Genomic DNA, 13541 nt, shown 5'->3' with positions numbered 1-13541 from the left:
GAAATCTGTGCTTCCTGGTTCAAGTCCCCTCCTCCAAGCTCAGATGGACGCCCAGAGAGACTTTCCTTGGCCTGATCCTTGATGAGCCAATACTAGAACTTTATGGATTCTTCCTTCCCTTCTCATCTTTTTCAATTGTTGTCAGCATGGTGGGCAGACAATTTTGAGTTCTACTTTTCACTTACTTCACCAAAAACTGTTAATGTTTTTACAAATTTGACATTCTAGTGGTTTCCAAATAATCTATGGGCTAAATGTGCCCACATTGTTGTAGATATTTAGATTATTTTAAGATCTTGGGGATCATAAATAAAGGCTTCTCTGAACAGCTTTGTTCATATAGCTTTTCCTTTCTTATTCTCAATTGCAATTTAAGGATAACCAGAGATTACAGCGCTGGATCAATATTTCTAAGCCTTTGAGTCATAGTATCAACTATAAGGTCATCAGCACTGTCCAAGCCAGATGTGCTGTCTGAATTCCTTCAATTAATTTTCTTTTCTCTCTCTCAACACTGCATTTCGATGCTGGTGAATTGATTTACATATCTTTAATTTCTAATGTCATTAAGTATTTTTTTTTATTAGGTTGGTTATAACTGTACAAACTGTTGATGTCCTTTGTTAGTTTTCTATTGAGAATTTTGGTATAAACTTCATCTATTGCTTTGCTTTTTATTTAATCTAGATGTTGTTTTTTTCCATTCTGCTATTTTCATCCTCAGTGGGCTGGATTTCATTATAAAGTGATCTGTAATTTCTTACTGTTCCATTTTTCATCTTTTCCTTGGTAAAATGTTTTTGCTTACCTTAGTCAACACTTTGTCATCAGTATTTACTAGTGAGCAATTACTTGCTCATTTTAAATTGGTCTCTCACTCTTTTATTTTTTAAAAATATGTCTTTATTGATTTTTAGAGAGAGCTAGAATGAGAGAGAGAAACATCTATGTGATAGAGAAATATTGATCAGCTGCCCCCAACTGAATATTGAGCCCGTAACCCAGGCATGTGTCCCCACTAGGATTCAAACTGGTGACCTTTGGGTGCATGGATGACACACAACCAATTAAGCCACACCAGCCAGGGTGGTCTCTCACCTTTTTAAAAGTTATGTTTTTTTATGGGTCTTTTGTGGACCTGCTGCACTCAGTCTCCCTCACCTACACCAGGTAGCCTATCACTGTGTCAGTTTCTTCCTAAACTCAGCTGTGATTTAGGAAACCATCTAAAAAGGTTTAGATGGTTGAGTGGTTATGGCTAACTCTGTTAGTTATTTCTGTTTTCATCATATTGTGTTCTGGGAGTATAGGATGAACACTTTTGCTTTGAGTGTATTCATATCTAGCTGCTCAGTAAACTGCTGGGTTCTTAGTTTTAGGATCACCGGCACTCAAAAATTTGGGGGAAAACAAAGTCTTGGATCCTTTTTGAAGTAGAGACATGTGATTAATGCTATGACCTTGAATGACCCAGATCCAGGTAGCAATCAGCTGTCGGGGAACATTGCCCATGTGCTGAAGATATTGGAGAAGCTTAGTGGAGAGACTTAAAGGTATATTTTCTTCTGGACAAGGAAGGAGCAAAGAGTGGGATTTCCATTAGAGCAGAAATAAAAGCTTGTTACCAGTCATCATGAAATTGTTTGTTAAAAAGAGAGTATCATGCGTATATGTTTTCCTTGGTGATAAATGAATGATAACAACAGCATCAAATGGAAAAATATCTCCAATGGAGAACCTCCTGCCCACCACTTCCCATAGCAACTGGCCTCCAAGGAAATTCAGTTTTTTTTAAAAAAAGGCACTACAATTGAAATACCATACAAACAAACCTGAAACAACCATGAAGATTTCTAAGCCCCACCAACTGTCTGATTATTCCTAGCACAGCAGAGGTGAGCAGCCAAGGGGAGCCCTGGGTCACCCTAATAGCTGACTCAGGACACCGCCCTCTGCCCCACTGGCTTGTTACCCATAGAGTTCCTTGCACAGCAGCAGGGTCAGTTTCCTCAGATGAGGGAGACTGCTGGAGCCCGTCTTCACAAAATCAGCGTCCAGGGTGAGCTGAGTGCTTAAATAATCCTGGATGGCTTTCAGATGCTCTTCTGGAAGCCTGAGGGGAAAAACACACAAATAAAAACATGCTTGTCCTGCTCCCCTGGCCACAGACACCAGCAAAAAGGAGAAGAAATCTGCATTCTGAGTCTCCTGCTGAGACAAGGTCCTTCAGGGCATCATCTCCATCTGTTTGGCTTCCTGGGCCTCACCAGGGGCTAGAAAAACAGGTTGTAGCAAGATTAAAGGGTTGAGCAAAGGAGGGGGCCTGGTAACCTACCCATAAAGGCTTTTGCCCCAGCCAGTACTTGGAAGGTAGTGATGCTCAGAAATGTTTATCCTCTAAAAAGAAGATAAAACAGTTTGGAAAATGTCCCGTGGAGTTGTTTCACTACTTCATCTACTCCTAAGTATGGAATCTGAGGGCTGAGTGATGGCAAATGGTTCTAGCTCACATGCCAACTGTAAATTCACAGCCAACGGCCACCTGGAGCCCCGTGTCGGGAAGTTCCAAGTCATTCTAGGCTCCGTGGGGAATGAAGTCTCTGTGATGAGAGATGGGGCTGGGAATGTGGTAGTGACAGCCCAGGTGCCCTGCCCTGGGCCTCCCTCCCAGTTCTGGTCCAGCCCCTTCATGGACTTGCTCATTGAACACCACGGCCCAGCAGAGGAGAACCCAGGCCATATCTGATCACACCCCTACTCTATGTCCCAGCACCTTCTTCCCCCAGATAACTTTTTTGTTACTGTTAATCCTCACCCAAGGATATTTTTTCCATTGATTTTTTTAGAGAGAGTGGAAGGGAGGGAGGGGGAAGGGGGAGAGAGAGAGAGAGTGAGAGAAACATCGATGTGACAGAGACACATTGATTGGTTGCCTCCCACACGTGCCCTGACTAGGGCCAGGGATTGAATCTGCAATGTGTTCTTGACTGGGCATCAAACCCGGGACCCTGCAATGAATGGGCTGATGCTCTAACCACTTAGCTACACCAGACAGGGCTCTAGATAACTTTTGAATCTTGGCTCCTATAATTAAAAATTAATAACAGCAAATCTTTCCCGAGTATAACACCCCAGTCACTCTGCTAAGTACTTTATGCTCATTTTGTCCTTTAATCCCCAAATCAATGTTATGCGGCAGGTATCATTCCTGTTTCACAAATGAGGAAGCTGAGATTCAAGGATGGTGATATACCCGTGTGAAAAAAAAATTATTGCAAGCCTTAAAAATCTTTGTTCCAGCCTTGACAGGTAATCAAATTCAAACTGGAGGTCACAGGTTTTTGGGGCTTCTTTTGAGGATCGTTGAAAGAATGAAAAGATGTTTCTCTTAAGATTAGAGAGAAGTGAACTAGCCACTTCTCTAGTTTGAGAAATCAGCAACTATTTATGTACCAGTTGTCAGAACATTTAAGTTTAATCTATACTTGTTCTGAGTCTTGACATCATAAAAATCTTCATATATATCAAGATATGTATTTTTAGTCATTCTAATGACTACTGATTTACAACTTGGAGACCAAGAAGCCTTGCTATAGGAAGCGATATTTGTTCAAATGTTTGTCGTTAGAAACGTGTTGACGTAAGATGGAAACTCGGCTGTTCAGAGGTTAATTTTACTCAGCGGTCTTATGTTAACCAACACCTAACTGATTAGATCTAATTCACTTGCACATAAGACTGTGCAGGTCGTCTTCTAATTAACAATAACCTAAAGGCAGTCCTCTGTGTACAGAGCTATTTTACAAGCAAAATTGATTAACTTCCAAACACAAGGAAGAATCTCAGCTTTTCATGACCCAGAGAGAACAGAGGGCCGGCACTGTGTCACCAAGGTCCCTCCACCACGCGCCATGTACTCATCCCCAACTCCACGCAGAAGTTTTAGGAAGGTTCTACTGCCACATGTTAACTGAGAAGCAAAACCAGAGAGAGCATGCCTCCTCTGCTCACAAGCCCTTGGCCGCCCCCAGGCTCCTCAGGAGGCTGCCCAGAGGCTCCGCTGCATACACTGTCCTGCTCCACTGGGCCCTAGAGAACACCTGTCCCTAGAGAGGAGGCACTGGAGAAGGATGGAGTCAGTAGATGTGGGAGAGGCAGGAAGATTGGGGAGATGGTGGCACCACTGGGCTCCTTGTCTGTTTCCTCAAGGAAGTCACTGCATTTGGCATCTAAACCTGGAGAGAAATGCAAACTCAAGGAAACCAACAATGGGCTCTGCATGAAATATTTTAATAAGCATTTGTTATTTAGATGCATATATCAGGATAATCAGGATAATGTATGAACATATTCAAAGCATTGGATGTGTAGCCAGTTGATAAAAAATACAGGTAACTCAGAGTGTGCAGAGCATGGAGGGCCTGGAGAAGAATCGGGGTGTGGAAACAGGAAACACCAGGTATCTTAGCAACCGGGTGCTTGTGTGTCCCTGCAGGCATTTCCTTTGTATTTTGTCAGGTTGGGTGGTAGGTGAACAACTCGGCAGCTCAAGTTGATTTTTCAAGTTGGAGATCTTGCAGCAGCCTGCCCCTGGGATATTCTTTGGGGACCCCTTTTCTCACAAAGAAACAAAAATGTTTCTAAATTATTAATGCAGGGAAGTTACTGGTACTAACTAATTCATACACGAGGCAACATGCTGGGCACTGGGGACAAGATCCTCATGGAGCTTCCTTCCTATTGAAGCCGTTCCCAGGGCCTGGAAGTCAGGGCCTCTGATTTGCAAGGGCTGGGCCTGCTAAGAGAGGGACCACAGGGCAAAGAAGCCCCGCACCTCATCAGTGTGCACCAGCCAGTATGCTGAGAACCCTGGATCAGAGCAAGTAAGACTTAGAGTACTGGAATGAAAGCATCTCACACCCTGCATCACAGAGGAAGGAGCGCCATGCTGTGCAGACCTCACAGTTCGCACCACACATGGAACTATTGCTCTGACCCATTTACCGGTGACAAGGAAGGGGGCCCCCTTTGAGCAGGGCCCGGAGCAGGAAAGGTTGTGCAGCTGGTCCAGCTGCAGGGCAGGCAGCTCCTTCTCTTGGGCCATCTCACTCAGTAGATGGGGTGGTTCTGGACCCGTGGTTGGCAAACTGCGGCTCGCGAGCCACATGCGGCTCATTGGCCCCTTGAGTGGGGCTCTTTCTAAGCCTTAGGAGTACCCTAATTAAGTTAATAACAATGTACCTACCTATGTAGTTTAAGTTTAAAAAATTTGGCTCTCAAAAGAAATTTCAATCGTTGTACTGTTGATATTTGGCTCTGTTGACTAAAGAGTTCGCCAACCACACTGTTCTAGGGCAGTGATGGCGAACCTTTTGAGCTCAGCATGTCAGCATTTTGAAAAACCCTAACTTAACTCTGGTGCCGTGTCACATATAGAAATTTTTTGACATTTGCAACCATAGTAAAACAAAGACTTATATTTTTGATATTTATTTTATATATTTAAATGCCATTTAACAAAGAAAAATCAACCAAAAAAATGAGTTCACATGCCACCTCTGACACGCGTGTCATAGGTTCGCCATCACTGTTCTAGAGGCACTGTGATGGAAAGATGCTGGGTGTAGTTTATGGCAAGTCCCAGTAAGGGAGTCTCAGCACAGGTCCCTAAAGTCTGGACCACACCGATGTTAGCAGATGTACGTCATTCCAGAGCCAGCTCCCGCCACACTGCTGGGCTGTGAGACGGAGCCTCTGAGTAAGGCCACCCAGTGCCCATGCAGTGGAGCCACCAGGTGAGCTGGGCTCCCTCAGACACACCATGCCCTCTGGTGGGCCAGTGGGCTCCACAACCACCTGTCCTGGGGTGGAAGGGGTACCTCCAGGAGTGAGTTCTGAGGGGGCTTCCTGGGGGCTGTGGCTCTGAGGCTGGCCTCTGAGGGGACCCACCAGGTGGAGACTCACCCACTGGTGTCCATGTTCTGTAGTCGTTGAAACAAGGTCTCAGAGAGGCACGGCCGGCTGACCTCGGTGGCTCTCAGATTCTCACTCAAGAGGGGCACCTCCTTGGCCTCACATGGCCCGGCAGATAAAGGGATGTTTCTCGGTGGCAGTTCAGGTGGAGATGGAACACCTTCTACCCAAGAGAAGAGCAGAAATGTCATTCGGATTAAGCTTTAGCTTCTCTCTGGATCACTCACCTACAGCGAGGGCCGCGTAGCTGATGCCCTATGCCCTCTGAGCAGTGACCTCTCAGGCCACTGCACCCAAATGCAAAACCCATCTGTGCCCACCCTGCCCCTGTCATCCCCATCCCCTCACTGCCTCCCTGACTGGACGGGAAGCCCACTGAGGCCAGGGGCCTAGTCTTAGTGGTCTTTGGCTTGGGGGGCCTAGCATGGTTTGTCCCATTGAGGCACCCAGCAAACACTTGACATTTGGAGTCCAATGGCCATGCCAGGCAGAGCGCCTGGCTTTGGGCAGGTGGAGCCTGCAGCCCTAGGCAGCTCAGCAGAACGTCCAGCTTTCCAGGCTGAAGCAGGCCCTGAACCAGGCAGAGAGAGGCCCCATTCCCAGAACAGGAGGAGCAGGGTAGGGAGCAGGCAGGCCGATGCCAGCTCATCCCTCTCCTACCTTGCCCCCTTTTCTCTGCTTTCTCTCCAGTCTCTGCCCTCCTTCTCCCCTGAACCCCAGGCCCTCAGAGACAAATAAATAAATAAATAAATAAATAAATAAATAAATAAATAAAACAAAACAACTGAGGGGTCTTCCTTCACAAGGGAACTGAAATATGACACAAATGACTTGAACTGGCCTGGGAAGTGAAACTCCTGCCCATTCACCTTTAGGAGGACTTCCACCCTCCACACCGCAAATGGGCGAGGGTCCTGAGCCCCTGCATCCAGGACCTCTGCCTGAGCCTCTCCGCACACCAAATGGCCGCCCCATGGCCTTGGCCACAGAGCCACCTCTTGGAAGGATCAGCCCTCACTTCCTCTCCCGCGGGGCTCTCTGGCTCTTCAGATGGTTGAATCTGTTATGAGCCCCACGGGGACTGCAGCGCCTTGAGACCTGGGCTTCATTTGGGGAAGTAAAGCCTGCAGTTGGCAGACACTGGTTCTCCTTCTGGCTCTTATAGGTCTCGGGACTTTCTCAGATGGCCACCCCCAGAGAGGCAGAAAAGCTGGGCTGGGGCTGTAAGGCAAGTGAGGACACTCGTGTGAAGGGCATTTCTGCAGGATGGTCGCTCAGTGTCAAGGCCAAGGGCAAGCACATCTGGGGGATGTCTGGGGGATATTCGCTGTGGCACAGCCCTGGTGAGTGACCCTGCACTCACACATGGACAGGTCGACTCTGACTACTTCACAACTGAGGGCACCTCTTACTGGGCTGAGGGAGGGAGAAGAGACGTGGCCTGCCCGGGTCCCCCTCAGCCTCCACGGCTGTGGTCTTTTGGAAACCCTTTGCCTGGCCCTGCCCTCTCCACTGAGCTGATAAGGCCGCCTTGAGAGTTCACCCTCAGAGACAGTGGGTGAGCTGTGTAGCCACTCAAAGTGGGTCGCCAGGAAGCAGGGAAGAAGGTGGGTGGGGACCCACAAGCCGGCCCATGGCAGTGGGATGAGAAGGGTGTCTAGTACATGGCTGGCAGCAGCCTGCCAGGGACAAGAGGGGAGACAGCCAGGGACCTCAGCATCTCTGCTCTAATCTGCCCTCCCTTGGGGGCCATCCTGGGGGGCCTGGTTGTTTCCAGGTCCTGGAATTTAGAAAGAGCCCTGACCTTCTAAATTGAAGGGTTCAATTCAGTATCTCAGGGTTTTCTTTTAGGAAGTAAACTTTTAGGGGGAACAGAAGAGAAGGGTGCCACCCAGGTGTGCTGCCGACTGCAGGGCCTTCTCTGCCGGGTCTTGTTCTGTTCTGTCTGTCCCTCTGCGGCTTACAGGGCAGGGCAGATTCACACATGCTTTTAAGGGTCTGTACATTTTATTTTATTTTAATGATGATAAAAAGAAACACCTTTCTTTCCTTTCCAGTTAGCTGCAAGGATTTCCCCTCCTTCACTTTTTTCCCAGTGAAATGCAGCTAATTATTCTGATGATGATGGCACCTGCATTTATTGAGCACTTACTATGCACTAGGCTCTGGGCTGTATGTTTAGTGACTCATTTGATGACACCCTGAGAGGTAGATATTATTTTTACTGTCTCTTTAAGAGAAGCCTGTGGTTCAGAGAGGTTAAGTCATTCACCCAAGGTCACACTGCTAAGAGGCCGAAGAGTAGGAAGTCCAACCCAGGACTATCTTGCTCCAGAGCCTGTGTCCTTACTTGTCCTCAACCACTGTGCCACACTTTCTTCCCCTGATAATCAGACCCACCTAATCTATGAACACTTGTAGTGAGAGAAACATGCCACCTCTGCCCGGTGTTCCTTCCTACCTATCTCCTCCTCTGGCTCATCGCCGGTGTCCTCTTCCTCCAGCGGCACAGGATACTGCAGGTGAGTGACTAGACCCATGTTTTCCTTCTTGTAGAACTCGATGAGCTGGTCCAGCTTGGTGAAGAACCTCATGGGGACACCTTCAGATGCCTGAGGACAGAACCCCAAACAAAAGCATGGTTGACTGGCTGGGACATCACCCAACCACAAAGGCCACCTGCAGCAGAGACCAGGGGGCTGAGGCCACCTGCAGCAGAGACCAGGGGGCGACCACGATCCAGAAAAAGCCCTGGGCATGCCTGCCTGCCACGCCCCACCCTCACATCCTGTGACCAGCAGCCCCCAAGAGCCAGTCTGTGAAAGGTACAAATAGGACAGTTGGAAAGATTTTTTTCTTTTAGTTTTTTAAAAAAACTTTTATTTTAAAAAGTGTTTTATTATACAATATATTTTCATTATGGCAAAATTAGAAAATGGAATTTTTTAAAATAATTTTTTATTGTTGAAAGTATTACATATGTCCCCTTCCCCCGCTCCCCCATTGACACCTCCAGCTTACCCCCTCCTCCTCCACCCCACGCCTTCAGCACCCTATTGTCTGTGTGAAGATACAGATTTTTTTTTTTGGTAAAAATAGAAATCACCTGTAATCCCACAACCTTGAGAGAACTTTTCAATAGTTTAGAATGTTTTTTTAGTCCCTCTCTCTCTCTCTCTCTCTCTCTCTGTGTGTGTGTGTTTGGTGGAGAAGTTATCCCTCTACCCCTCTGAAAAAAATCACTTATTTTTAAACTCAGGTAAAATCTATTCTAGCAATTATTTGGCTTTTATTCCTATATTTTTTCATTTACCATACTTCAGTTTTATCAAAGCCCAGAAGATGAGTTAGCACAAAAATCTTCCCTGATTTCTATCTCTGTTGCTGATGACAGAGGAGCCAGGTAACAATCCAATTCCTTAGGGCTGTTCAAATGCCCTGGGGCCAGTTCTTCCTCTAGTTCTGTGACTACAGCAGGAAATTCCAGGAGGTCCAGGGGCAGCCAGCTCCTCTTGCTGAGGCTCTGCTTAGCTGAGACCCCACCTCAGGCCCCACCCCTATTGGTTCCCCCTGAGGGGTTATAAGGCAGCAGGGTGGATAGGCCAACTCCCAGCAGAAGACTTACATTCTCATCAATGCTGTACCCTATAGCTCTTTATGCAACAGGTCCCAGTGTCTTATCGAGTCTCCCTGTCCAGTTCCTTGCCTGGCATCCCCTGTCTCCAAGAGTGGCACTGTCATCTCCCCATTGGCCTAGCCAGAAATCCAGAGGCATCTTGGACTTCCCCTCCTTCTGGCACAAAGGGCAAAGGTAGACAGTGAGGCAGGGTGTCCCTGGTCCAGCCAGGGAGATGCTGAGCAGGGCTGCAGCCTTGGGTAGGGGAGGAAGATGCAGCTGGGCTCCAGAGAGGGGCCTGGACACAGGGATGAGTACCAAGGAGGTACCCCTCTCTGGTGGGGTATACTGAGTGCCTGTGATTCACCCTTGTTATCATAACCACCATCAGGTCAAAGACAGTCATGCGATTTTAAAATGAGTTGAGAAGGTGCCATCTTTGGAGTTGGAGGTCAGGGGTCCAACTGCTCCCCTAGGGACTGCCAGCTGCCTTCTTACTGAAGGGACTGGGTCCCACCGCTGGTGGGAAAGGAGGCCAATAGGCAGAAAGGAAGGAGGGGGTGGAAAGTGCATCCTGGTGAACCAGCAGGGTCTAGGGCTGTGTGTGGCTGGGTCGTTGCGACTCATTCACCTTTAAGCCGGGTACCTCCTGCTCTAGCATGACTGGGCCCGGCAGGGAGGATGGGGCGGTGCTCTGGTGTGAGGGTCTCAGGGCTCCAGGTAAGAGGCATTGGGAGAGAAGACTAGGATGGATGACCCAGACCCAGACCTCGGGGAATGGACCAGGACTCCAACCTGTCCCCAGCCCTTCCTTCTTCCTGGTGGTTAACCCTACGTTGCAGTGAGGGTACATTTGCCTTCAACGAACCCACCTCAACCTCTCAGCTTAACCCAGGGCTTTCTCTTTGGCCTCTCTTTCTCTCTCCAAGTGTGTGTGTGTGTGCATATACACAGCATGCATGTCTAAGTCTGTGCAGGAAAGGTGTGTGTGCATGCTTGAGTGTGCAGCTCAAGTCATTCAGTACATTTGTAGAAAGTTTAACAAAAGGGTTTTTAAAAGTTCTTTTTAATAAACTCTTGTTTTCACAAAGCCCCCTGCTAAGCAATCTCCTTCAGGCATTATTGAACCAGAAATATCTGAGTAGGTGCAGCCAGGCCTTCTAGAAAGTCACTTAAATAGGTTCGGCACCAAAAATGAGCAGGATAACAAAAATAATTAGCCATGACGCAAGATCAATGAGCTTGACTTCATTAAAGCAGGCGTGATAAAAGCATCACCCTGCGAAAGAATGGGCAGCTAGTGATGACAGGCCTTAGGCGTGTGGGGAAAGGATCTGAAAATATCAGAGAAAGTCAAAGTGAAACGCAGGGTGTGTGAGTCTGGAAGAGGGTTCTCAGCTGGGGAATAGGTGTTTGAGAGAGCACATAGGATGTGGGAGTTTAAGGTGCCGGTGCTAAGACATTGTTTTACATACTGCTAAACCGCTAACATGCAAACTACCATACACCGTTAATTGTGGTCACATTTTATTTCAGAGACATGAAAAAATAAAGCTTCTAGAATTGATGAAATATGCAGTGTACTAAGCATGCAGAATAATAGAACACTCTAAAGTTAACCAACTCCACCCCCCAAATAAATAAAATTAATCTAACCCCTATAAATACAATGAGGTACGAGGACCCAGAGGCCCAGACTGGGGGGTGGGTGGATGAGGAGTATAGTCTAGACCGGTGATGGGGGCTCCACAGGCCCTGCACAGACAGGAGCAGCCAGTCAAGGCATTCTTATTCCTAAGCGGGGCCTAGGAAGACCCTCTGTTAAGGCAGGATGGCCAAGAGGGCAGGAGGGGGCCAGCGAGGCTCTGGGTCTGCAGAAAAGGCAGCTATACCTGGGCGTGGCCTAACAAACCTGCCAATCAAAGTGAGAGGCGGGAGTTGGGGCCCTCTGGTGAATAGTGCATTGACCATGGGCTGATGGGAGCACGGGGCTCTATGGGGATGATCCAGTGCATGTCCACCTGACTGTGCACCTGTTGCCTGATGTACCCCAAATGGTGCTGCAGCACCTGGCAGTTGGAGGTGCTCAGCAATCAATGGTTGGATAGACTTGCTGCATTTGGAGCCAGGAGAGATGGCGTGATTGTACCCCAGGCAGGTCAGGGACTGGGCATGCAGAGAAAGGGCACACGGGAAGGTAGATAGCAGGGAGCACCCCTCCCCTCACCACTGCCTTTTCAATCATTTAAAATGCAAAATGTCCAAAAGAAGTATCATGTATATCAGTCAAGTCCTGGCAGGGAGCAGATGTCACATGAAACTGGGGAGTTTGGGGAGAATTTAGTGGATAGGGTGTAGGGATACCAATAAGAGGGGTGCCACAGCCAGAGCCAGCACCGGGGAGCAGTTACCACCCTGGGACAGGCCACAGGGGAGGGGGAGGCATGGGAACTGGCGAGGACGGCCTTGCAGGTGCTGCACGCCCCCTGGAGCTGGAGCCGGGCAGGATGGCCTTCACCTTCTCCACACCTGGCTGTGCCCGCCCTGGCCAAGCCCAGCTGGAAAGGAGGGGCCCGGACAAACAGCCGCCACTCAGCACGGCAAGTCCATGGGAGAAGAGCCTGTTTGTCCTGCAAGCACAGTTAGTGCTCACACCCGGAGGGGAACCACATTTGCTGCCAGGGAGGGGGTGGCCCTTGATCCTTAACGGTCAAGGCCTCCAGACTTTGTTCCTCATTCCATAGCCACTGGCTTCCTGAAGAGATTTATCAAGTCATTTTGAAACAGAGAAGGAAATCCTGACACCCTAGCCGTTCGCTGTGAACGTGAGCCCAGCACAGGGACAGACGCTCCCAGGGCAGTGCCTACGGGTGACTGCATTTCTGCTCTGCGACAACTCTCCCGGCACCGGAACGAACTCCTTGTCTTCGGCAGGGACCTAGAGCACATAACCAAGGCGCCATTGTGAACAGCAAAGAGCAGCATTTCCTAGTTCAGTTGGCTTGTTAACAACTTGCGATGTGCAAGGCACAGAGCAGACGTCCCTTCGGGATTTATGAGATCAACAGAATGGACATGAATTTATTTCTGTTCATCACCAAAAGTCACACAGAACACAATGTGATAGGGGTTAGCTCAGATGGTGAAACAAAATACCCATCTCTTCTCCTGCCTCCCATTAAAATCTTTCCAGCATGGTCATTTCCATGAAGGCCGGGCAGACAGCGCCCCACCAAGCCCGGCTGGGCCTGAATCCCCACAAGCTTAGAAATCCTGGAAGGAATGAGACCCTGCTCGGCCCAGCCTCACCTAGTCCCCCAGACCCCTTACAGGGGTACCGACAGGCCCTGTGGCTGTCTGGGGAGATGGGCACGTTGCATAAAACGGACCTGATGGTTGAAAAGTTGCAGGAGACAGAGACGTGGATTCCAAGCGGGGGGGCCCTGTAGGGAGGGGCCCCTTCTCCTGATGGCTTCACACCTGAGCCAACCCAGGTACAATACTCCTGGGGAAGGTACAGGGCAAGGGGAGAGGGCCACTTCCAGACCCGGGTTGGAGAAGAGACCACCTCTGGGGTCTTCAGAACAAAGGACAGCTAACATCCAGTCTGTTGGAGGCTCTGGGCTGTGAATTCTGAGAAATTATGTTTCTAGAGACAACTGTTGGCCTGGGATTTTCAGACACCCTGCAAAGGTCGGGGAGGGGCAGGGAGGCTGACAGGCTGAGCTCTCCCAGGGGGTAATTTTACTTCCAGCACTGTCCGCTGTCCTAAATGGGAACCGAAAGAGGCACCTCGCAGGGGGAAGCCCGCACAGGAGCGGGTGGGAGCCGAGGGGCACTGCACAACACCCTCCTCAAGGTTCTGCCAGCCTTCGCTTTAAATTAACAAGCATATACAAGCACTGTGGAAATTTTACAAATGATTGAAAACTAATAAGTATCATTATCCCAC

General features: G+C 48.7%; 1 protein-coding gene across 1 annotated transcript in view; it reads right to left on the bottom strand.

Moving 5' to 3' along the window:
- The window catches only part of INPP5D (inositol polyphosphate-5-phosphatase D), a 95471-nt gene that overhangs the window by 44675 nt on the left and 37255 nt on the right, over nucleotides 1–13541 (bottom strand). Inside the window, exons 3-5 of the mRNA XM_006760440.2 lie at nucleotides 8435–8585; nucleotides 5965–6136; nucleotides 1973–2113 (exon numbers count right to left, since the gene is read on the bottom strand). Of these exons, the coding sequence (XP_006760503.1) occupies nucleotides 1973–2113; nucleotides 5965–6136; nucleotides 8435–8585 (464 nt within the window). The remainder of the gene's footprint in view (nucleotides 1–1972; nucleotides 2114–5964; nucleotides 6137–8434; nucleotides 8586–13541) is intronic.

The sequence above is a fragment of the Myotis davidii genome, unplaced genomic scaffold (assembly GCF_000327345.1).
Source record: "Myotis davidii unplaced genomic scaffold, ASM32734v1 scaffold370, whole genome shotgun sequence".
NCBI lineage: Eukaryota > Metazoa > Chordata > Mammalia > Chiroptera > Vespertilionidae > Myotis > Myotis davidii.
The sequence above is the reverse complement of the archived record's forward strand: the minus strand, read 5'-3'. Positions and strand labels throughout refer to the sequence as shown.